Here is a 22,743-nt window from a genome sequence, read left to right as displayed (position 1 = left end):
AATCCACAACACCTACAGAGAAATACCGAGTACAATAACTAAACAATGAAGCCATCAGATTCCTCGTCGTGTTGCCGTTTGCCGCTTCAGCTCTCGGGAAAATTTTGCGTTTTAATTACGCTGCATAAATTTGTGTTTATAAATAGGCAATGGCTCGCCCGCTCGTTCGCTCGCTTTGGGCAATGGGACTTGCTGCCTGCTCCCCGCTTTGAGTGGGGTTTGGGTTCGGTTTTTGCCATCTTTCCGGGCTGCGGTCAAATATTTTATGGCAGTCCAAAAAATCTAAATCTAGTCTGAATGTCTGCATTTGTGTGTTTTTGGGGGCGTTGCAGTCAGTCGGTCGGTCGGTGTGCGGGGGAGGTTTTCGAGAGCGACTTCATAACGAGTGTTTACTAATAATATTATGCAAATCGTGCGACGGGGGCCAACATTGAAATCAGGAATCAGGCAACGAGCGGTTCGTTTGTTTGCCGTTACCGTTAACGTTGTTGTTCTTGCTGTTGTTGTTGCTGTTGAATTTTTCAAAAGGCATTTTGTAAGCGTTTTGCGTCACCTTCTTCGTCCTGTTATGCCACTCTCATTCCTATTCCGAACAAAAAAATGTTGCGCAAATGCTTGACAGACATTTGCAGGTGGTGTTTGGACAGTTTATATAAGTTGAGGTTGTTGTCCTCTAATTGAAAAGGAATGTACGATGAGTGTGTTATAAAATTTTGCATTTTGTACATAAATTTAAAGCCTTAATTGGCAAAACTGTGCTTTAAGCCACGCATATCTCCCTCGCATACATATATCCTATAGATTCCTTTTGGGTTCCTGACTATGCTAATTAGCTGTTGCTGTTGCTGGGCGTTGATTTCTTTTTTGGGGGGACTGCGCATTTGCCAGCAGCTAGCTGGCTTTTTGATAAGTATGCTACACCTTTTTTTGTTGCTGTTGTTGTCCCTGTTTTATGCTAATTAGTGTTGCCTGGCAATGACAAAATGTTTCGCTTTATATTTCTTTTTCGAGCAGGTGCAACTTTGAAATGGGGTTTTCTGGTTAAAATATGCAGATTCATCATGTGTATGTGTAGATTCCTTTTAGGGATTAGTAATGGATTTTGTTTTCGAATTGAATTTGAGTTACTATGCTTGTGTGTGAGCTTAATAAAGGTTGAAATATAATCTACAAAATTAATCGGTAGGCTTAAAGTAGGATAATTGGATTTAGTTTTGAGCACCCAGTTCATTGATTGATAGCCCAACACACAAAATAAAAAGACTGCATTTAATTTCTATTCATATCACATCCTCTTTTTTGTTGCTTCGTGCATGCACTCCGGAAAGTCAGGAACTAGGCCTTCCAGCCCAACGGCTTCAACAAAATCCCTGCATTAAACTAATCAGCAACTTCTTTGGCAGCTCTTTTGCGTTTCAACTTCCTCTTTTTTTTTTTGTTGTGTGTGAGAGACAGATTTATTTTAGTTTTTCCTGGCTTTTGTCAGTTTTGGTTAAATGGGCCAAGTTTTTTTTTTCCCTTTTTCCTGTAAAGGTGCCTTGTATGTTATTTTTTACAGTAGATTGAACGGCATTTACCTTTCAATCTGCTTCACATGTTTACTCATCATTTGGCTGAGAAACTATTTTTTTTGTCGCATGGCTTAACGATTCGTAGGTTTTTTATTTTATGCATTGTTTGGCTGCTAATTTGGACGCCACTGCGAGGGTTTATAAATTCAATGGGCCTGTCACAGAGAGAGAGGAAGAGGGAGGCCATCAGATGCCTTGGGGCGAAACCTCAATGAATTATTGACTCGGCGGATGAGAAAAAGAAGACGAAACGGCACAAAAAAAAAAAGAATATATAGACGACTTTGGGGGGTGGACGGAACTGAAGTGAAATGGCCAACAACATTTAACGCAACAGCACGGAAAATCGATGACAATTCAAGCGTTGATAATTTTACTTGCCACCAGTCGGTGAGGCATTGGCATAAAAATGGCAACAATTTCCAACTTAAGCAATTTCCTACAATTTTCCAGCGACTAGAAGCATGCTCATATGGGAGCATTCATTCAGTGAGTCAGTCAGTCAGTCGAGTCAGTTAGTCAGCTAACATAGTTGGCCAGTTAAACTTTAAACCATTCGACGTGAATTAGTGTGGAGCCAGCCAAGGCAGCTGGGGCAGCTGGGCAGTGACTTGGTTTTAGTGTGTGACCCATTAGAATGATCGTTGTCGAAGTTGTACGTGCTCCGACTGATATATGTGACCCGAATGGCTCTGGGTTCCCTTTTCCAGTTGCGGCTACAAGGCTTGAGCCTGTAAAGTAGCAAGAGAACGAGAACGAGAGCGAGCGAGTCGGCCACCAACTGCAATTGATTGCACTTTATAACGTGCGGTTTCCGGTAGACATTACCCGCTTTGCTGCAGCCACATTATCCGGGCGCTCTCAGAGCGGAGTGAGTGAGAGTGAAAGAGTGAAGAGGGAAGCTCGATAACTGCTGGGCTTGGGATGCCCCTAATGTCTTTTGCCCCCCGTACTCTTCACAATGAATAAATGAGCACTTGTCTAGGATCTCTCTCCCACTCACTCTCTCTCTCACTCGCATTCATTCTCTCCTTGTAACTTCACATCTATCTATCTGGGTTTGGTGAGTGTGTGTATGTGTGTCTGTGTGTGTGTGGAGCATGATGGCCGCCTGATGGCATGATGTCGTTTACTCCGGCGTGTGGGCGACTCCCAAACCAAAATGGCAGCAAGAAAAATTATCCCAGATATTGTCTAGCAATTTAGCTGATTAAGCTGATGGATGTAAAGCAGCGCAAGAAGCGCAGGCAACGAAATGTTGCCAGCGATTAGAGACTAGATAAAATAGAGACGACAAGAAAAGGGTTAATGCGATTTCAACTGTGACAGCAGCTTGCGTTGGTCAACCCGTTTAGCTACAGTTGTTGAACCTGTCTTTCACTTGCTCTTTTTCTGGCTATGCCAAATCTGGCATAAAGCTTGCTACGTTGTCGAGCAACGAAAGTGGATTAGAGAGCTTAGTTTCTTCCAACACTTAGTTGAAGGACTTAGATTTATGTGTGAAGTAGGTGTCACATTAAAATGTTATTTTTGCAATATATTTGCCATTTTTAAGAAGCATATTTTGCATAGATTTATTTAATACTATTCGTATAATGCATTTTACATTTTTACCAATCGCATTTTAAAAGATTTTCATTGAAGTGTTGTCAATATTTGCAATATTTTTCAATCTTTAACAAATACTTTTTAAATGATTTTTTACAACAGCAAATGCATTCATAAGAAGTCATTATTGATAAAGAGTAAATAGTGAATTAATTACAATGGAATTTATTCTGAATTCAATATCAGAAAAATATTCCGTAATAAATATAAGAAACGATGTAAATACTTTTATGTCAAAAATTAATTTCTGAAAATTGAATAGAGGGGAATTTTCTCTTGACTTATTTATTATTCGTTTGAATACAATTGAATTTTGTCTGAATTCAAATTGAACTATCCTGAGATAAATATTTTACATATTCTTTTACTTGAAACAATATCAACTGAAAATAAAGTTGTTGTAATTTGTTAGACTTCGGTGGTACATAGTCTAGCAGCTATTCACATCAACTTAATCGCCTTTGCTTAGAGAGCAACTGGGCTTCGTTCTTCGAAAATCTGGACTCACTCACAAGTACCTGGAATGCTTTATGCTCTGCCCTTTTACATTCTAACGGTCTATCGTTTTTTTTGCTCTCACTCTGTCGTGTGTTATTTTTTGACTTTCACTTGGGCAGGAGAGTAGAGTTATCGTGAGCATAAATCGAAGTTGCTTACTCACCGGCACCACATGGTTCTTGGCTCCCCAGCAGATGGGCTTAAAGCTGCCTTTGCGTGTTGCCTCTTGAAATTCGCCAAATTGATTTTCCCAATCGTAGGATATCAGACGTGCCTCCAGAGTCATGCCAGCCAATTCGGGCGGTGATGAAATCAGCACGGGATTTGAGTCGCTGCAAAGAGCAAGAACAAAAAGAAGAAGACAGAAGTGAAAAGAGAGTCAAAATAACATTATTAACTTTATTATTATTGTCAACTTTGATTAGGACTTAAAATTTATTACAGCCCCAAAAGGCGCTTTGCCAGCAGATTTTCAAGTTCTTTTGCGCCGCCCAAGGGTGGCAAAAGAGGGAGGAAAAGTGTAGGCGGAGGGGGTTTTTCAGTAAGTTGGTAAGTCGCTTGCAGATTTGCGCCGGGATTTCGATAGAGACTGGAAGGAGACGGGAGACAAAAACAGGCGACAGAGACAGAGACAGAGACGGTCGACGAAAAACTTGAGCTAATTAATCTTTTAGATTTTCATTTGTGACGCGTCAAATACGTTACTTTTTGGTATGCCAAGGGTGACGGCGGCCAAACGAAATAAAAACCACACCGCGCACCGCACATCGCACTTCGCACACGAATAAAGCAAAGAAGGAAGCAGACAAAGCAGCAGCAACCAGGAACAGCAGCAGGCAAAAACCCAACAAATGGGCCAAAAGTGTAAAACCTCAAAGCAGTTGGCTGACTGTGGCAATCAGTGGCGTTGTGGGAATAACTTTAAAAAGGGGCGACGACGACGACGACCAACCAAAAGTAACCACAAATGTTTGCAGAAGGTGCTATGACTAATGAGTTGACTTAGCAAATCATTTTCCTCTTTTTCTCTCTGTATGTGTGTGTGTGTGTGGAGGGAATTATGTTGTATTTTGTTATGCAACTGTAACAACCCTCTAAATAAAATGTAAGCGAGTGTGAGCTTATATTATTTGTTTATCCCTATTTTTGTGTGCTTCGTTTTTGATTAATTTATAATTCATCTTGTTTAATTCTTGCATTTATCATGCTTATGCGAGTCTTTAGATGTTTTTCATTTGCATTGTCAGCTTGCTTTCTGCTGTTGCTGCTGCAACTCTTGGCTTTCTTGTTGGGGACATGATTATTGAATTTTTAACATCTTCATTCCTTATCTGTAGTTTCATTATTTTGCTTTTTATTTAAATGAAATGCCGCTTTTCCTTTGTTTTAATTTAATTTCGCAAACTTGTTAACTGCTACTATAAATATTTATTTGTTTGAATCAATTATAGTGTCATTGCTTTCCGCATTCAATAAATTCTTAATGTGGTATTTAAATTACTCTTCACTTATTGAACTTTTTCTGTTCAACATAAATTTTTCATTGAGCTATGATATTTTCAACATTAATTTATTATGGAAGCTGCTTGTTTTAAATTACAGTAGTTAATTAGTGCATATTTTACTTATAAGCGTTTTAAATGTTAATCATTTTCTTTAGCTTATTCGCGTTCGATTTCCTGTCATAAAATTGCCGAATTTAGTCAAAGTATTTAAAGAATTCAACATTAATTTATTATGGAAGTTGTTGGTTTTTAATTTCCGTAATTTGTATAAATTTTTCTTCCACTTCGCAAAGCTTAAGTGGAGATAATTTCCTCTACTTTATTCGTTTTTAAAAACATACTGTCTATACCCTAGCATTCTTAATTTCCTATAGAAAAGCTGAATTTAGCAAAGTATTTCTATTCACTTGTTACGTTTTGTTGTACTAGTTACGATATTTTCCACATTAATTTAATGCTGAAGTTCCTTGTTTTTAGTTTTCTCAATATGTGCTTGCTTTAAATTGCCTATAATTTCATCTAGCTTATTTGCCGATAAAATTGTTTGTTACTATACCCCAGAACAATTTTGATTTCCCCGCTATAAAATAGCCAAATAGTTGACCGCTACGCCTCTGCAGCATTCGCGCAATATAAATTCCTTATACATTCATTTCATTCATTCATTCATTCATTCATTCATTCCGACCATTCATTCATTGCGCCTCGTTTCATTTCGTTAGCGCGCTGCTCTATGATTGCCTTCCTGCTTTCCCTCCCACCAAAAAAAAGCACTGCACTCTTCTCATTCCACATTTCAAGCTATAGACATCTTTGCCGCCCTTACAATTAGGCTAATTAATTTTGTTCTTTGCCCGGCATTACGAAAAATGTTGCTTTAATTTTCTAGCACACCCACACACCCACACACACGGACACACCAATACACCAATACACCAACACACAGACGGAGCCGCAACAGTAAAACATTCTGGCAAACGCACATTTTCTTTGTTGTTCCTGTTTCCTGTTTTGACTTTCTCGCTCTGTGTGTTTGTGTGTGTGTGCGTCCGAATCCTTTGCAAGCCGCAAACAAATCTCTTTTAATTAATTTATGATTCCACTCAATCCGCATCGAGGGTTGTCTGATATCACAGCGTGTTCGCTCTTGGATGCGAGTTGGGTTCGGTTGGGGGTAAGTGGCTGCTGTCGATGTTGCTGCTGCTGCAGCGCCGCAACAATTTGCGGTTGGCAACACGAAAAATATTAATGTCTGCGGATTGATTGCAACCACCCCCGAACAAAACCACCCACAAAACTAAAAACTGGCCACTTGTACGAATGCCATGTCCCAGGGATTGTGTGTGGTCCATTGTGCACAATACTATGTATACACCGCAGTGTAATAATAATAATATATAAAATAAAATATTGCATTCATTCCATATGTCCGAACTTGTGTGTGTGTTCGTGTGTGTGTCCTGTGTACCGTGTCGCGCTTCCTGTGACTTGCATACTTGTATCTTTGACATGCATCTACCCCCGGTCGATGTTCACTGTTCGCTGCTGCTGTTTGCGGTTTATTGAGCGTACCATCGAGCTCGACGCGTTGCTAATATATCCGGGCACCGCGTGACCGTAACCATAAGCGGAACCCCAAACCACGCCCCCCTTCTACACTGCCATAATAAATATAAATGCAGTGGAAACGCACACAGCTGTTGCTAATGTTAAAAGGCACAAACAGAGCACAGCAGAGCAACAACATAGATTATACTGATCCTCCTCCCGCATCATCAATCGCAATCTCGATGCTGCTGCTGCTGCTGCTGCGGCTGCTGCTGCCACCACGACGCTTTAGTCTTATCGCTGTTGACTTCATTGGCACTCAGTATAATTAAAATTATGAGCCACTGCTGCTGTTGCTGTTGTGAGTCTACTTTGGTTTGGCATTGTTGATTATAAAATCCAATGGCTGCCGCACACGTCACAATGCACAACATCCAACCTCTGAAATGCGCACAGAATTTCATTTTTGGCAGCGCAAGGGGCAAGGGCAAGTGCCTGCAGGGCAAATAGGGTCTAAGCCTGCAACAGAAACAGCAACCAGCGCAAAAGGGTGCCAGGACAACGGGTAATAGCAATGGGCAATGGGCATTGGCAACTTCCAACTGCAACTGCAACTGGCAACTGGCAACCTGCAACTGCAACTGCAATGCGCTTTGCAATGGGGTTTATTTATGTAGCGTTATGACGGCTGCGATTTTCCTACTGTGCACAGTTATGTTTCGTGTGAGTGTGTGTGTGTGTGTGTGTGCTTGGAGTGAAATTCAATTTTGAACTGGCATTGCAATTGCAATTGGCAGAAACAGCGCCAGCAATGGCTAAAAGCAAATGGCCATGTTGATGACAAATGAAAACTAAAATTGCACAAATAGCCAACTGCCATTGGCCGAACTACGAACTACGAAATGGATATAAATGCTCTCGCTCTCTCTCTTTCACTCATGCATTTTCGAGTGCACAACGGTTAAAAGCAGTTAAGACAACGGCCATGAATGATAATGCGGTAATAATTGAAAACTACGCCTAAGACTGGCTGCATTCAGAACGACATCGATGATTTATCTTTGCCATTCGCTCAAATTGCATTTCGATAAACTGATTAGATGCGAAAACGCACTGAGACAAATAATGGTCTCGAATCACTGAATCACACTTTAGTTAAATTAAGATGAACTCAAATGCGGACAATAATTTATTGTTTGTATGTACTTTTAATATTTAGCATATTAAATGTGCAAGTTCATTCAAATGAATTCGAAGAAATTTATTTTAATACTTTTCACACTCTTTCGACAATTGTCCTTAATTAAAAAACAAATTTAACAGCCTGAAAAGACTCGTTTATAAGTTGATTATTTTGCTTTTGTTTTTGTTTTTCCTGCTCATAAGATATGCTGTAATTTAATTGAACTGGCGCTCACTTTAAGCTATTTTTGAAACAAAAAAAAATTCATTAAGTATAATTGCCTCATTCTCTGTGCTGGAATGGGATAAATGACCAGCAGACTAAAAATTCCAACCACGTGCTGTCAAGCAATTTGATATCCTTTGCCATTTACAGATAAAAAACAAAAAGAAAAGGAAGCGAAACGTGGAAGGGAAAGAAAAACGCATCAATCGATGATGAAAGTTGGTTGTATAATGAACGAAAGAAAATGTAAAACAAGAAGTCATAAAGTAATAAAGGATATCAAGCAGGATATCGACGCCTTAATGAGCTCCTTTAGTATGCTATAGAGTAGGTAAACGTTGTAGCGGGAACGAGAAGGAGGACAACGAAAAATACGGCACATAAAGAACGATATCTTTATCAGTTAAGGGCCTTAAACAATTAACAAACAACAAGAACAACAACTATATAATGAGGTCAATTTGCGTAACAGCAGCAGCGAGAACCGAGTGATAAAGAGTGCAAAGGAGAGAGTGAGAAAGAGGGAGAGAGAAAGAGTGGGAGAAAGAGTGGGAGAAAGAGGCAAAATGAAGCACACAACTTGAATAATTACTTTGATTTTAATGCTCCGTCGTTTTTTACGTTTTTTTTGTTGTTGCGTATTTTCAACAAATGAAAAACGCACGCATTTCTCACACACACATGAGCGTACAATTAAAATTAATTTTCGGTGCGATGGCAAGTGCGTAAATTGTAAAAACCACTATCACATTATTTGGAGCGTGGAAAAAAATGAAGCCGCACGGCACAAAATCAGGCAACAAAACCCCAAACGTAAAACGTAAATTAAGCCAATAACAGTTGGGTCGCCTGTCCGTGTGCGTGTGAGTGTGTGTGTGTAACGGGGTGATTGCATGGGGCGTATGATCAATGAAGCCCAACCAGTAGCTGGTCAGTTCGGTGTTCGCCATGCGAACAGCCGGACAACAAGAGGCTCCTGTGAGCCGCCTGCATTGTGCTTTATGTCCTTGGGCCTCGGCTTGGGCTTGGGTTTGGGCTTTCGCTGTGTTTGGGGCTGTGTGCAGGACGCACGCTAACGACTTCAATGAGTTTTGCATGACGATGACGACGTTGACGATGAGCACAACATTGCCTGTCCTCCGTTGCATGCCATGTCCTGGGCACTGTCCTATCCTGTGCTCCTTTTACCTTCCTGCCTTGCAGCTACCCCATAACTCGTCCATTTGAGCTGGCTGTTACCCTCGTTACTCTGTCTGAGTGTGTGTCGGTGTGTGTGTGTGTGTGAGGAGCTGGTCAATTGAGCCACAGTTGAACTGCAAACAATTTTTGGGGACGGGGCGACGAGACACGAGACTATTGCCTGCTCAATCCGCAATCCGTAATCTCAATCGAGACTCGACTGCTGCGTCATTGTTGCATTTTGGGCTAGTCGCAAAATCCGTGCGTATCAAATTAAATTGAATCTCTAGCCATAATAATCAAGTTCAACGACGACGACCAAAAGGTTGTCATGGCAAGTAGCTTATAATTACATTAGTAGCGCACCGCATTTGATCCACCTTTGCATCATTAGCTTATCATTCAGGACACGGTCAAGCGTTGGTCAAATTGCACATAAAGGAAACAGTAAGTCATTTTTGGCATGGGTTATTCTAAGGGCTGGTAAATGTGCATCAAATTGCTTGAATTATAATTCGATTCGAAGACATCATAGCGAATATTATTAATTTTGTTAATGGCGTACAAAATTTTATATTATTCGTTATTTTGCATGGAAATTGTTTATTTGATATATTTTGTGTGCTTTTGCACTAATAATAGTATATAATAGTATATTTGTATATATGGATCGGAACATTTTAGTATATTTGCAGTATATGTATATGGTAACCTTAAACGGTACTTAATAGTATTTCTCATTTGTTAATTATTTTATTTTTTCCAACAGTTTGCAATGCTTGTCATTTATCTTGAAAACTGATTTTACCGTCAAATTGTCATAATTTCCTCACCTTAAAGTACTGTATTTATTTATTTACTAAATTGTCTGGCAATCAATTGCCGTTCAACAGTTTTGCATTGAAAATTCAAAAATCTAATTGTAATCCTCGCATTGGACTCAGTCTATTGTGGTGTTGTCTAGTTTTTGTCATTGTTTAATTAAACTTGAAGCGCACAAGCGGTTTTGTGGTCGATCTAATGCCAGAGAATCGTACCCAAAAATGCAAGACCCGCTTCCCCTCTCATCGGAACCTAGGTACCTTTCGTATTGTGTTGTAGTTGCAAAACAACTATGGCAATTTCATTATTACCATTGTTGTAGTCGTTGTTGTTGTTGCTGCTGCTGCTGTTGGGTTTTCATTATGAATTTTAATCCTCATATCGCATTCGCACTTACGGTTCAGGCTCGAACTGACCCAGAGGCTGACTCTGACACCCGCTCGCCGCTCGTCGTTCGCCTCTCGGAATCGAACCGAACCCCGAACCATTAAGCGCTACAAAATTGCAGTAGCCATAATAACTGACCAACAACGATGACTACAATAGCAACACAACGCTGCAAGCCATTGTATAAAGCAAACAACAACAAACGCGTGAAACAACAACAGCAACAACAACAGAAACAACAACAACAACTTGCAGACCGAGCCATAACGACAGACAATTGCAAATGACTTTATCAATTCATGTCGATTTTCGGTACACTCAGTTCAACTTGTGTGTGAGTGGGAGTTGTGTTGGGGTGGTGGGGTTGTGACTGTGGACGAGTCAAGTGTACATTGTATGACCGTGTCAGGACAAAAAGCCAGAGTATATGCCGGGGCCTCACAATCACTTACAACAGCACCAACAACAACATGACAAACAATGACAACGACAACAATAAAGGATGAGAGTGCAATGAAGGCGATGATGTTGCTGTGTGCACGGGGGGGAAATGAAGAGGAAAACCGCTGAAATGTAACCGAGAGATATATATCGATGGGAGCCGCCCACTATATAAGATCATCTAATGTGGAAGCACTTAAGAGCCCATGAAAAGATCTTGTGGTCAAGTGGCAGGCCATTATACACTGCACAAAATGCGCAGAGAAGCTTAAAGCTTAGTCGTAGTTTCAATAGAGATTTGCAGACAATGTAAAGTGCACTGAAACTAATGCATTTTGTTTGTAGTAAGTTGCAGTAATTATAGTGCAAGTGTAAAGGATTTTAATGTGGGCAAATATTACGAGAAAGGTGTTTAACATTCATTCCTCTCTCTCGCCCTTTAATTACTTTTGCTGAACTCTAATCTCTGCGTCTTTTAACCCCAAATAAACGGGCAATTACTCATTTTGTTGCTTAAGCAAAGAGGAGCTTCATTTATTTAACATTAACATTCAAGCCAATAGGTTTTTGGGGCGAAACCAATCAAATCTCAAATGTTAAGCAAAATTATTTGCTCTCTGGTTCTTAGGCTGTTTCTGCACATTTCTGCCCTCGTTCATAACTCATTTAGTAGGCAATGTTTCCGTTCAATGCTCTCTGCTTTGCCTTCCCTCTTGCCCAACTCTCTGGCTGCCTTAATCTATTTATGCCGTTTACTTTGATTTGCGCAACGGAAGATGAAGAAGCAGCTGAATCAGGATGGAGTAGAGGCAGAGAGCTTTAGCATAGAAAATTATCTTTGATTTTGACTTGACCGACGCTCTTGTGTCAATAGGAAGTGATTAATAGAGCGTGCCTCCGAGTACAGACAGAGGGCGAAACCCTCAAATATATACTACGAAGCGGAGAGAATACCTTTTGATGGGACATCAATTCAAAATGAATCCCCGTCCCGTCACTGGTTTATTCAGGTTTAATTTCGACTAATTTTCAGCGAACGCTTTAATACAATATTTATGCGCTCCCCGAGGTGATTATGCCCGACCGCATTTGAATTGGTCGAGTCGAGTCAGAGGTCGACACAAAGCTCTCGCTCGCTGGCTCTCTATTCAGGGGTCAAGAGCTGTGTGTGGATGCTATAGAAACATGAATGGAACTTAACTTTGCTGCTGTCTCTATTTGCTTAACACTTGGGCGTTAATAGAAATCAATATTTTCTAAATAAAATCATTCGCACTGAGGTTGTGGCTTTTGGTTAGCCTTCGCACCGATTGCTGCTGCTGCTGTGCACTCCATGTCTCGTAATTTATTTTTCCACAATTCACAATTAGAACGAGCGAACGTTGAACGAATGAACGCATTCTGCAGGAGCAGTTCATTTTCCTCAATTGTTTGTTGGGCAAATACTTCAAACCGAGAATACCCAATGAATAATATTGCCTCCCCCGTCCACCACTTGAGTTGTGACTGCGACTTCGTTAGGTGATTTGGTTATGCAACAACATCATTAAATCACCAATTACTTTAGTCAACAGAGGAATGAACCAAATTTCCTTATACACAAGACCGAATGTCGAGTGGCGTTAGCAGTGGGTGCATACTGCGAAGCAGCACTGTGGAACACTTACGCAAATTATTGTGCACAACAAAAACCGGAGGGATTTTAATACAAATGGCAGCAGCTCTGATTGGCAACCGAAATCGATAAGCAATTTTTATACCTTTTCTTTTTTAGAGGAAACCGTATGCATATATTTAATAATATTTCTTTTATCAGAACTATCTGCTGCTGCTGCTCGTTAAGCTTCGTATATACGTATATTGAAATGTTGCTTTTTCTTTTCCATAGTTAAATGTCAATTTTCATTTTGTGCGTCCTTCGCTTGTCGCTCTCCCATTGTGCAAAATGGCAGCCATTGCAAAAGCTTTCGGCTGTATGGCGGACTTAATGTAAATTTCAGCACACACACACACTTGCACACAATAAATGTTTGCATGAGTATGTATGTACGTAGGATATATATATATATATGAAATTTGTATAATACTTACGTTGCAAGTTGTTCGATACCAAGAGAATGCAACACTGTGGGCAGGCTGGGTAGTGAATGACACGTTGTCAGTTTCTTTTGGCGTGGATAGTAAAGTGTCAGCACGGTGCAGCTTTCTTCCTTCATTGTGAGGCCACCTGTGAAAAAGAAGAGTGGAAAAACGCGAGCAAACGAAATGCATAAGAAATTGCAACGGAAACAAGAAACTCCAAAATAAACAAATAAGAAAAAAGGGGGAACGGGAAAAAAGAATTGAAATAAAAGAAAAAATATTGCACGGCTGACAACACACACACAAAATGCAGAAAAAAATACTCCATGGATCTGAGGCAAACACAGTCAGCAGCGTTAGCGTCACCATCAGGACAATTTCCTGGCTGCCTGGCCAGGTAAGTCTTGTCTGGTCTGTTTCTGGTTCTGTTTCTGCTCGTTGTTCGTTTCCCTCCCCGTCTTCACCTCAAATGAGTCGACGCCTCACTGGCTATGAACAAAAGACAAAATTAAGCGGCCGTTGGCAGTTGGCAGTAAAGCAGCAGGCGCCATCATAATAATATTCCGCAAGACGACATTGATGGCAGCAAGCAGGTTGAAGGATGTAGGGCGCAGGCAAACCATTGAGCATTGAGCATCGCCATCGTCCTATCAACATCCTCAACCTCATCATCGTCATCGTCGTTGCTTTATTTGAGCTGGGAAGCTTTATGTTTTCGACGCATACGCCTGACTGCCTGTTTTACTGCTCTTAGCTCTCATCTCTCTACTCTCTTCTCTCTTCTGTATGTCTACTCCCATAACTGTCTATCTGCTTGCATCTATATTTGTTTCTGTAGCTGTGTCTCCCTTTAGTGCAACGTCGTTAGATTTGTCTATTACGACTGTGTCTCCATAGAGTTGCACTCAATTGTTGCCGCTGCTGTTGCCGTTCATTCACTTAGTCTAGATTGCAGATTGTGTGTGTTAAATTTGTGCAGCAAGCAAGAAAGTCAAATTTACCTTAGCTGTCTTCTCTTCCTCGTCACTTTTTGTCTGCCTGCTTTGTTCTCTTTTATTGTTGCTTTCTTACTGTTCTCTGCTCTGTTCGGTACTATGAAGATTGCTCGCTTGAAATTTCTGACCCCAGCTGCAAAATGGCTAACGAATTTTGCAGGGTATCGATGTTGGTTTTAGCAAATATTTTGTCAGTTATTGCTGGAGCATTTTAACGTTTCTATGCCGATCCTCGATATTTTTTTTTTATTTATATTTGTTGTATGAAAATATTTTTCTAGCATCTTATTTTTTCCTATCTTGATAATTAAATAAAATATTTTGTAATATTTCTTTTCGTTGTATTCGAATTCTTTGACAAGAATTTGAGGATATTTTTTTCACACATTTTTTTATAATAAATTCCTTCAAGAATTTTACATTGTTTTCCCCCAATTCAATTCATTCATTGCGTATTTGTTTCTGCTTTTTTGCTTTTAAAATATTTTAATCTTGTGTATATAATCAATTTTTTTTTTCGTATTCTGAACTTAAGGCTTTTTCATTGAATTACTAATGACTTTTTGGGTTATTCGTTGAATACCTTTTTTCGATACTTTCTTTTTTTGCATAGTCTTCATTTTGGAACATTCGTTTTCATTAAAATTTCTTTTCAACTCTTAGCTGAATTTTTTCGCTTCTTTTCTATTCCCATTTCCCTCTTTTTTTGATGATTCATCATCACACATTAAGCTGCCGTTTTTTGCTTAAGTGCATACCTATTTGTTGGTATCCTGTTTCTTTTAATTTTAACTAACAAGTGAATGGAATACATTCTGCAATTACTGTGATCAAGTCTTCTTTTGTCATCGGTTCTCTCTCTGTGTGCATGCTCTACGTAGTCGGTAGTCGCAAGGTAGTACTCCATGTCTTCCCATTCTCTAGCAAGCTTTTAACAGCATCAATATGCTTGTTCTTATGCTCTCATCTCGCTGTCACATTGTCCACTTTACAGTTTACAACCGAGGATGGGTGGAAGTACTTTCTGCACAGCTGTCAGTTGAGATATCTGGTCCGCTTTTCAACTCACCCATTACCCAAGGTACAATGAATGCTGCTTGCTGCCTTTTGCTCCTCCCCAAAACTCTCTTAACACCTGGACGTTTTCGTGCTAAGTGAAATGTTTCAATGTCTTGGTTTATGTATTTTACAATGAGGTCGTCAGCGACTGCAGCTCCTTTCGTGCTGCGCTGCTCTGACTCTGCACTTGGTCCCTTTACGACTACGGACTGCTGACTGCTGACTGCCGCCTGTCGCATATCGTTTGGGCTGATTTAAATGTGTCATAACGACAACAACTCGCCTGTGCACAACCATTGAAATTTTTGCACTTTTGCGCACGACAATGGCAGCTTGCAATATTCTTTTTTTTTCTTCCTTTCCTTTTTTATTTACTCTAGACATATTTTAGTAGTCGGGTGGTAGGTTTGTAGGTAGGTAGCACTTACCCAGCGTAATTGCCTTTCGTGACGAACTGTCATAAATGCATTCGGCGATGAGTCTATCGCCGGGCATGGAATGCACTGACTGTGGCAAACGTCGAAAGTCCTGATAGGCCACATCTATATTGCTGTCGTGTGCAATTGGCGGAAGCTCCTCGGTTTGTCGTATCTGCAAAGTTAGTTTGCTCATTAGCATTTGGCTTTAACCCGCACTCCACACTCCTCCAGCTCCTCCTCTACGTTCTATGTAAATAGCTATAGAGTCTCTCTTACCTGACGCAATTTAACCTCCTTGCCGATTTGATGTGTGCGCATCATGACCGCAAAAAATGTTGATGCCCTGCGCTGGAAAGGCGTAACCGGTGCAGTCCTCAATGCATTGGCCCTCGGATATCACGCGCTTCTGTCCCGGCGGTATAATGTGGCGCCAATTGGGATCCATGCCTGTAAGGGAAACACACAGAGTAACACACACACACATAGATAGTTAGTTAGCGAGTCCGTTGTGGAGAATGCTTTTAATTAACGCTTTCGAGTGGCGCGCGAACGCGAGCTTCATCAAAGCTCCAGTCGGTTAGCACGACATGCACAATCACCTAACACTACTGCCCGCCCGCTTTCCCCTCTTCTTTTTCCCCAATCTCCTGCTTCCTTGCTAACCATATGGCACTTCACTTGCGCTAGCTTTGAACGTTGATTTTTTAATTCGATTTGGCGTAAAACGTGTAATTACATTTTAATTGCTGCTTTTGATGTTTGTTAACAACTTTGTCAATGCAGACCAGCGTAGACAAAAAATGAAATAACCACAGCTGCTCGCGTCTGAGTTTGACATCCTCTTTCGTGTGGCATCTCAATTTGAAATCTTTTTTGTCTTTTAACATTTACTTCATTTCGCTTCTTTTTTGGGCAATCAAATTATGTGTGGCGCCCTAACTGAATTTAGTATGTGATCAACCCCCAACCCAACGTTTGCTCCAATTAGTTAAATGTTGTGGAATATTGCTCATACGCCGCCTTGTACACAAGCACAGACTCCTCCTTCTCCTACGCCCCCGCATCACATCCATATGCAATTAGGGCCGCGTGTCGTCTGACATGTTGAAAAAATATTTGAAATTCATGTGCTACATATTTTTTCCCACTGTTTGGCATTTCAATTGTTGTGCGTGGGTGTTGTGCCAGAGTGTGTGTGTCTGTTGAGGGTTGTGAGTATGCCAATCAAAATACTCGCGGAAAATGCTTGGCATTGCTGGCTGGCTGGAAAAACCCCTTTTACTCAGAGTGAACCAGCTGGCAATTGATTTTTATTGTAAATCGGTTCGGGTTTCCTTTCTTTTTTTCTTGTTTATTGTAAAAAGGCTTTTTTACGGCACAAAGTATTGCAAGTGAATGTGTGTGTGTGTGCTGTATTTATGGCTTAGTCATGCTCGGTTAGCAACATTTGCAGAAAACATTGGGAATGACATACGAGTTGATTGCATTGCTCTAACACTCGCACTCGCATTCGGTGGGTGTGCAGGTGTAGTTTTATGGAATGCAACTTTAATGGCATAGAAATGATTTGCTTTATGTAAGTGCAAATAAAATATAAAGGAGAGCTTGTTGCAGCCTTGTAAATTTGTTAAATTCTTTTTTATAAAAAGTTGAAATATTTAAAAATTTTAGGAAGCATATTTACAGATTACTGAATTATTTGATTACCCAATACTATATCATATTAAACATTAATTCAAGCACATGACAAATTGGTTTAATATATAAAAATATTAATTTTCTAACAAATTGAAATTAAAATAAAATGAATGGCAAATGAAATTTAATTAATAGTCAAAACGTTTTGTGGAACCCCAAAAAGTATGCTATAAATTTTGTAATTTGCGCAGCTCCAATATTTATGCGTATATTGTAACAATATTTTTGCGATCAAAGGAAAAACTTAATAGAAATGCAATAAGCATATGCGTAATTGGATCATTGCCAATTTCCGTGAAATTGATTTGTAATTTCAAATCGGAAATGTTCGTTGCCTAATTTAGCGCAATATTCATATAGTTTTCAAAAGCCATCGCATACCACAATTAAAGCTAATTTTCCTATCGCCAAATATCAATCAAAATTTGTTGCAATTTATAGACGCATTTCTGTCGCCCTAGATGATAACGACAACAATGTGTTGCGGAACGCCATGCCATTTTGCCCAATTTTACCATTTCGGCCACACATAATAGGCCTTCACATAATGGCCTAAAAATGTCGTGGCGATTTTTGGTTTTTGTCAAATGTGATTTTCGCTGTGTGAAATTTCGTTGAAAACCAAAGCATGGCCTATAGCCAATAGATACAGTTGCTGTCTCTCTGGTATTGTCCAAAAATGCTAATCAAATTGTCAAAAAAATAGAGCCAAAAAAGCAAGTAAAAATAATGGAATTAAATTGAATTTTCTGCAGCAGCTGCGCGTGATACAAATTGCCATTTAAAATAATTAGAAAAGTTGCCGCCATTTTTGATACAGTCACCAATTTGCATTGGCATTGCCGTGTTGCAACAACAACAACAATAACAGAAACAACAACCATTTCGGGCTGCTGTCAACGTGGCGTGTGGCAAATGCAACTACGATGCCAATCTACTGCCTTCCCTTGCCCCACTCCCCGCCTTTTGCTGTGGGCACCTTGAATATTGGGTGAGCGTTAAATATCGATTTGAAAAATATGCAGTTATGAATTGTGTGTATTTGCAATGTCGTCGTCGTCTGGGCCAAATCAAATAGAAATAGTGAACCACTATCCTCACTTGGCCCCACAACCAATAACAAACCTCCTTCGCTCCCTCCTCCCGAACCCTAAATCAACTCCCACTCGTTGCGTCGCTTTGGCCAATATTGAATTTGATTTAATGAATGGAAATTGGCAAAAAGCATCGAAATCGAGATACACAGAGACTGTAATTTATGCGCGGTAGTGTTGTAGAAATCGATATCGTTTTCATTTCATTTCTATATCTCTCTCTCTCTCTCTCTCTCTTGCTTTGTGAGCACGTGCTAATTAAACATAAGTTTTGATACATTTTTTTCGTTTAGCCTAACTTTGAGAATTTGTTTTTTGAATTAACAGCAAATAGTATGTACATTGATTAATCGCACTTCAAACACAAGCTAATTGAAATTGTGTAAATATTGTAAATGATTTTTCATTCGAAATTGTGGCGTATTTGTTTTTGGAAATGACCATGGCAAAACAAAAATAAGCATCTGGTTCAGCACAAAAGTTTTTGCGCTTTAATTTGGCCAACTTTGATAAACGCGCATGAATTGTAATTTGGAATTAAATTGATGATTTTGCCCACTGAACGCGCTTTGCCAATATTTGCTAGATGCTTTTTATATAAGCCAGCCTTCGCTCCCTCCCTCTCGTTGCTTTGTTGATTGATTTCGTTGCATGACATTTTATAAAATGACCAACAAAAGATAAACGCGACGAGCTATTTTGAAAGTTTTAAAGCCAACGCAACGCATAGTTAAAATTCGTGCATGTAATTGAAAATTGATTTGCAAAGCCATCAACATGGAAAATCCTGGCCAATGAAAATTAATAGAAATAATATTCAGAGGGCAAATATGCAATGCAAATTTTTGGGTATAAAATGCTTTTCTCCCCTCCTTTTGTGACAAATTCATTTGATACACAAAAATGTGCCAACAATTTAAGAGATGTGCAATATTCAAATCAACATGTTATGCCAATTATTTTAGGTTCTTCTTAGGAAACCGGCAGTTTATTTTGTTTGCTTGCTAATGCACTGTGTGTGTGTCGATGAAACTTTTACTTTTACACAGCAATTTTATTACAAGCAATTTATCCCCCAATTTCAGCAAGTTAAGGCGTTTAAATGTGCGCCCTAAAAATTGTGAATTTTATTGACATTATTAATAAATTTACTTAAAAGTCTGCGACTTGTGTAATCGCTTTTAGATTAAAGTAATAAATCGATCGTCGAATTTAAAAAACATTTTGCAAGCATTTTAGTACGTTTTTTTTGTGCTTGGTTTTTGTTTTAGCTTTTTTGCGAAGCAAATAAATGGTAGCATTTCGATAAGCTGCGAGTTGTTCGATTATAAATCCCCATTGGACTTAACAAGCGCCCAGGCTCATTTGCCTCAGCCTGCCTTCGGTTTCCCTTCGAACCGCTCTCGAAGGTGCCATAAAAATTGGCGAAAGCCACAGCAACATTAATCAAAGTGGCGTTGCATACACCAGGGCGCTATATCAATAACCAATTAAATTGAAATTAAATTTTGCCACACGCAACTGGGGGAGATGGAGAGCGACCCAGAGGAGATCCGCAGAGACAGACAGAAAGACAGATAGACGGATAGATAGACAGTCGAGTGGAGTCGCACAGGAAGCATAGCAATTTCGCAGCTACTTACGCGTGTGGCATATCCTTAACGCTCCTTCCCAATCGTAATTCAATTTGTTGCCAGCCAGCAAAATGTAGCCAAACGTTTATTTCGATTTTTTCTTTTGCTTCTTATTTTATTTTTTAATTTTATCTATAGATTGAAATACAGCAAACATTTTTTATTTATTGACTACTCTGTGCTGCGCCTTTTTTGTGGTATGCGTTAAATTTCAATTAAATATTTCAATAGCAGTGCTACGAGTTTAAGCTGTAAGCTCATTGCATGACGCGACGACGACGACGATGACGATATCGAGCGCCGAAAAAAAGCAAAATATAAATTCCATTTTCATTTCTTTATTTCGCTTAGAAATCGCACAGTATCAGTATGTATTAATCTACTTTCTACTTTTGCTACAGCTTGCTGCTTTTGCCCGTAATACTCCGGAAGTTTTGGCAACACCTACTCAAAAAGCATCGACGAAAACGTGCAGAGCTAAACTGGAGAGAGAGTGATGTGGAAGTGAGGGAAGTTGAGGTTGGTATGATACCTTCTTCCTGTATGGCTTATTCTTCTACTTCTCTCTCTCTCTCTCTGCACAGTCCCAACTGTATTGGCCATGTCTCTGTGCGGTTGTAACAAAGTTATATTGGTTTGCGTGACTATGAACAAAAGTAAAATAACAATTACAACAACGACAACACAGCGGCCACAGTATGCTGCCCCTCAGTCCCTTGAAAACAGCTCCAGCCTGTTCTGTGCTGTGCTATGCTGTCCTCTGCCTGGCCTGGCATGGTGGCCACAAGCAAACACAAAAACCAAAACGAAGCAACCAAAACCGTACAACAATAGCAATAACAACAGAAAACAGCAACGGCAACGCCAACAATAACAATAAGAAATAGATGTAGCCGTGGGAGGTGAGTCGCAACACAAAAAAAAAAAATGAAGTAGAAAACAAATTGTAAAGTGAAATTAGTATTTTAGTTATCCTGTGCGGAGGCAAACGAATATATAGATATACATCCATATATATACCAACTGTATATAGGAAAACTTGAAAATGTTGCTGAACATAGAGTAAGGGCAGGTGCACGGCAGGAACATTGTTGTCCTTAGGAATGGGATGCCGGAATATATGCTCAAAAGGCGCTTAAGCTGTTCAGCACATGAATATTATTGGTTGACTCTACATAGCGTGGGTTGTAAGAGAAATATTGAAGAATGCAGCACAATTGAATGTGCTAGCTTAAGGCTGTGAAACGACTTTGATATCTACGAAATTGTTAATGTAATAATTTCTGCATGTACATCTTAAGCTATATTTCTTTAAAGTCAAATACTCTTCTACTGGTTTGGTTTTTTTTAACTGTTATGCATATGACTAAAGTCTGAAATAATTCTTATCACTGCCTGTGCTTTGTTCTACACATCAACAATCAATGTTAACTTGAATACCCAATACCAAATAAAAATGTAAAGTAATATGAGTAATCAGCATTATTTGTAACTTGAGTATCGAATACCACCTTTGACTGAAATAATATATTCGCAATAGATTGTTTAAGCAATTTGAAATTGAATACTGAATACGGACTAAATACCAAATAATTATTATTGAAATTTAACAATCAGCATTGCTTCTAACTTGCATATCGAATATCACCTTAGTTTATTCCCTTAGACAGAAATAAGTATTTACAATATGCTTTATTCTCAATAAATTGCTTTGCACGGAGCTTTTAATTTGAATACACAATACGTATTAGAATTAATTCTAGGACTATATGCATTAGCTTTAAATTGAATACCGAACACCTTCTAACTTGTCATCTGAGCACTTAATAGTTTCTCAGCCAAAGCCTAAATTAATACTTATTTGGTAATAGATTGTTTAGCATACATTCTCTTTTACATATCTGTATAGCAATCAATTTTAACTTGAATATTAAATACTAAATTCCAATTAATGTTTATTCGTTTAATAGTGCTGCTTCAGAGTACTCAAAATTCCCGCTAAGAATATTACTATTATAATTAGAACTGAAATAGTTTCAGACTATTAACTAAATACTGCCCCACAAGTATTAATCACTCAATTCAAAGGGGTTCGTCATAGAGTTTGTTTGTTTCTAGTATTTGATATTGTGGCCCTCGGTATTGTTATTGAATTTGTCCAGTTTGACGCATTTCCATCCCTCTTGTTCGTCGAATATTGCCCATTAAATAATTAATGGGAAAATTGAATACCTCAAAGTTTTCGTTTGGTCATGCAATGGGTTTTGGTTTGGCCATCAGTTATTTATTAATCTGCTATATGCGTGTGCATCGGCTAGCGTTTCATAATTAATAATTGTTGGCAGAGCAAAAAAAAAGAATTCGCTTAATAAATTGCGGACGCACTTGATAAGCAATTAAAAATATATGTGGGCACTTCTATTGTACAATATTGTGAATACTGTCTGCGATGAGGTTAGACAATTGGCATTGTTGCAGACACACACACACACACACCTTTACCCGGTACACACACACACATACACACAGCCAGACAGACTCAGACTCATAAAACTCGAAAGCTTTTGTTTTACTAGCCACCAATGCGGCAGCCGCTGGTCCGTTGTCAGTTCTCTCCACTTGAGCAACTCCCAGTGCCGCTTTTTGGTCTCGGCAATCTCATAAATTGCATGACATGAGTTGCATGTATGCCACTGCTCTGCTCTGCTATCTCGTCGCATTAAATATATATATTCATACAGCACAGCTGCAGTCAGACCACATACACACTTTTACATCTAAGAGAGTTATATATG

The 22,743-nt window shown here is 39.3% G+C and overlaps 1 protein-coding gene and 2 long non-coding RNA genes across 3 annotated transcripts in view; 2 read left to right on the top strand and 1 right to left on the bottom strand.

Annotated features, from left to right (window-relative positions):
• The window catches only part of LOC132790108 (uncharacterized), a 38,011-nt gene extending 17,167 nt beyond the window's left edge, over nucleotides 1-20,844 (top strand). Inside the window, exons 2-3 of the long non-coding RNA XR_009632771.1 lie at nucleotides 20,350-20,467; nucleotides 20,533-20,844. This is a non-coding gene — a long non-coding RNA (uncharacterized LOC132790108). The remainder of the gene's footprint in view (nucleotides 1-20,349; nucleotides 20,468-20,532) is intronic.
• Nucleotides 1-22,743, bottom strand: part of LOC132790101 (MOXD1 homolog 2) — a 142,752-nt gene that overhangs the window by 1,300 nt on the left and 118,709 nt on the right. Inside the window, 5 exon segments of the mRNA XM_060798538.1 lie at nucleotides 3,841-4,009; nucleotides 13,059-13,194; nucleotides 15,532-15,694; nucleotides 15,799-15,852; nucleotides 15,854-15,969. Of these exon segments, the coding sequence (XP_060654521.1) occupies nucleotides 3,841-4,009; nucleotides 13,059-13,194; nucleotides 15,532-15,694; nucleotides 15,799-15,852; nucleotides 15,854-15,969 (638 nt within the window).
• On the top strand, nucleotides 3,568-4,146 carry LOC132790107 (uncharacterized). Its single transcript, XR_009632770.1, has 2 exons — nucleotides 3,568-3,693; nucleotides 3,797-4,146. It is a non-coding gene; the product is annotated as an uncharacterized LOC132790107 (long non-coding RNA).

This window comes from Drosophila nasuta, chromosome 3, assembly GCF_023558535.2.
Source record: "Drosophila nasuta strain 15112-1781.00 chromosome 3, ASM2355853v1, whole genome shotgun sequence".
Taxonomy (NCBI): Eukaryota; Metazoa; Arthropoda; class Insecta; order Diptera; family Drosophilidae; genus Drosophila; species Drosophila nasuta.
Note: the sequence above shows the minus strand (reverse complement) of the source record. Positions and strands in the feature narration are given on the sequence as shown.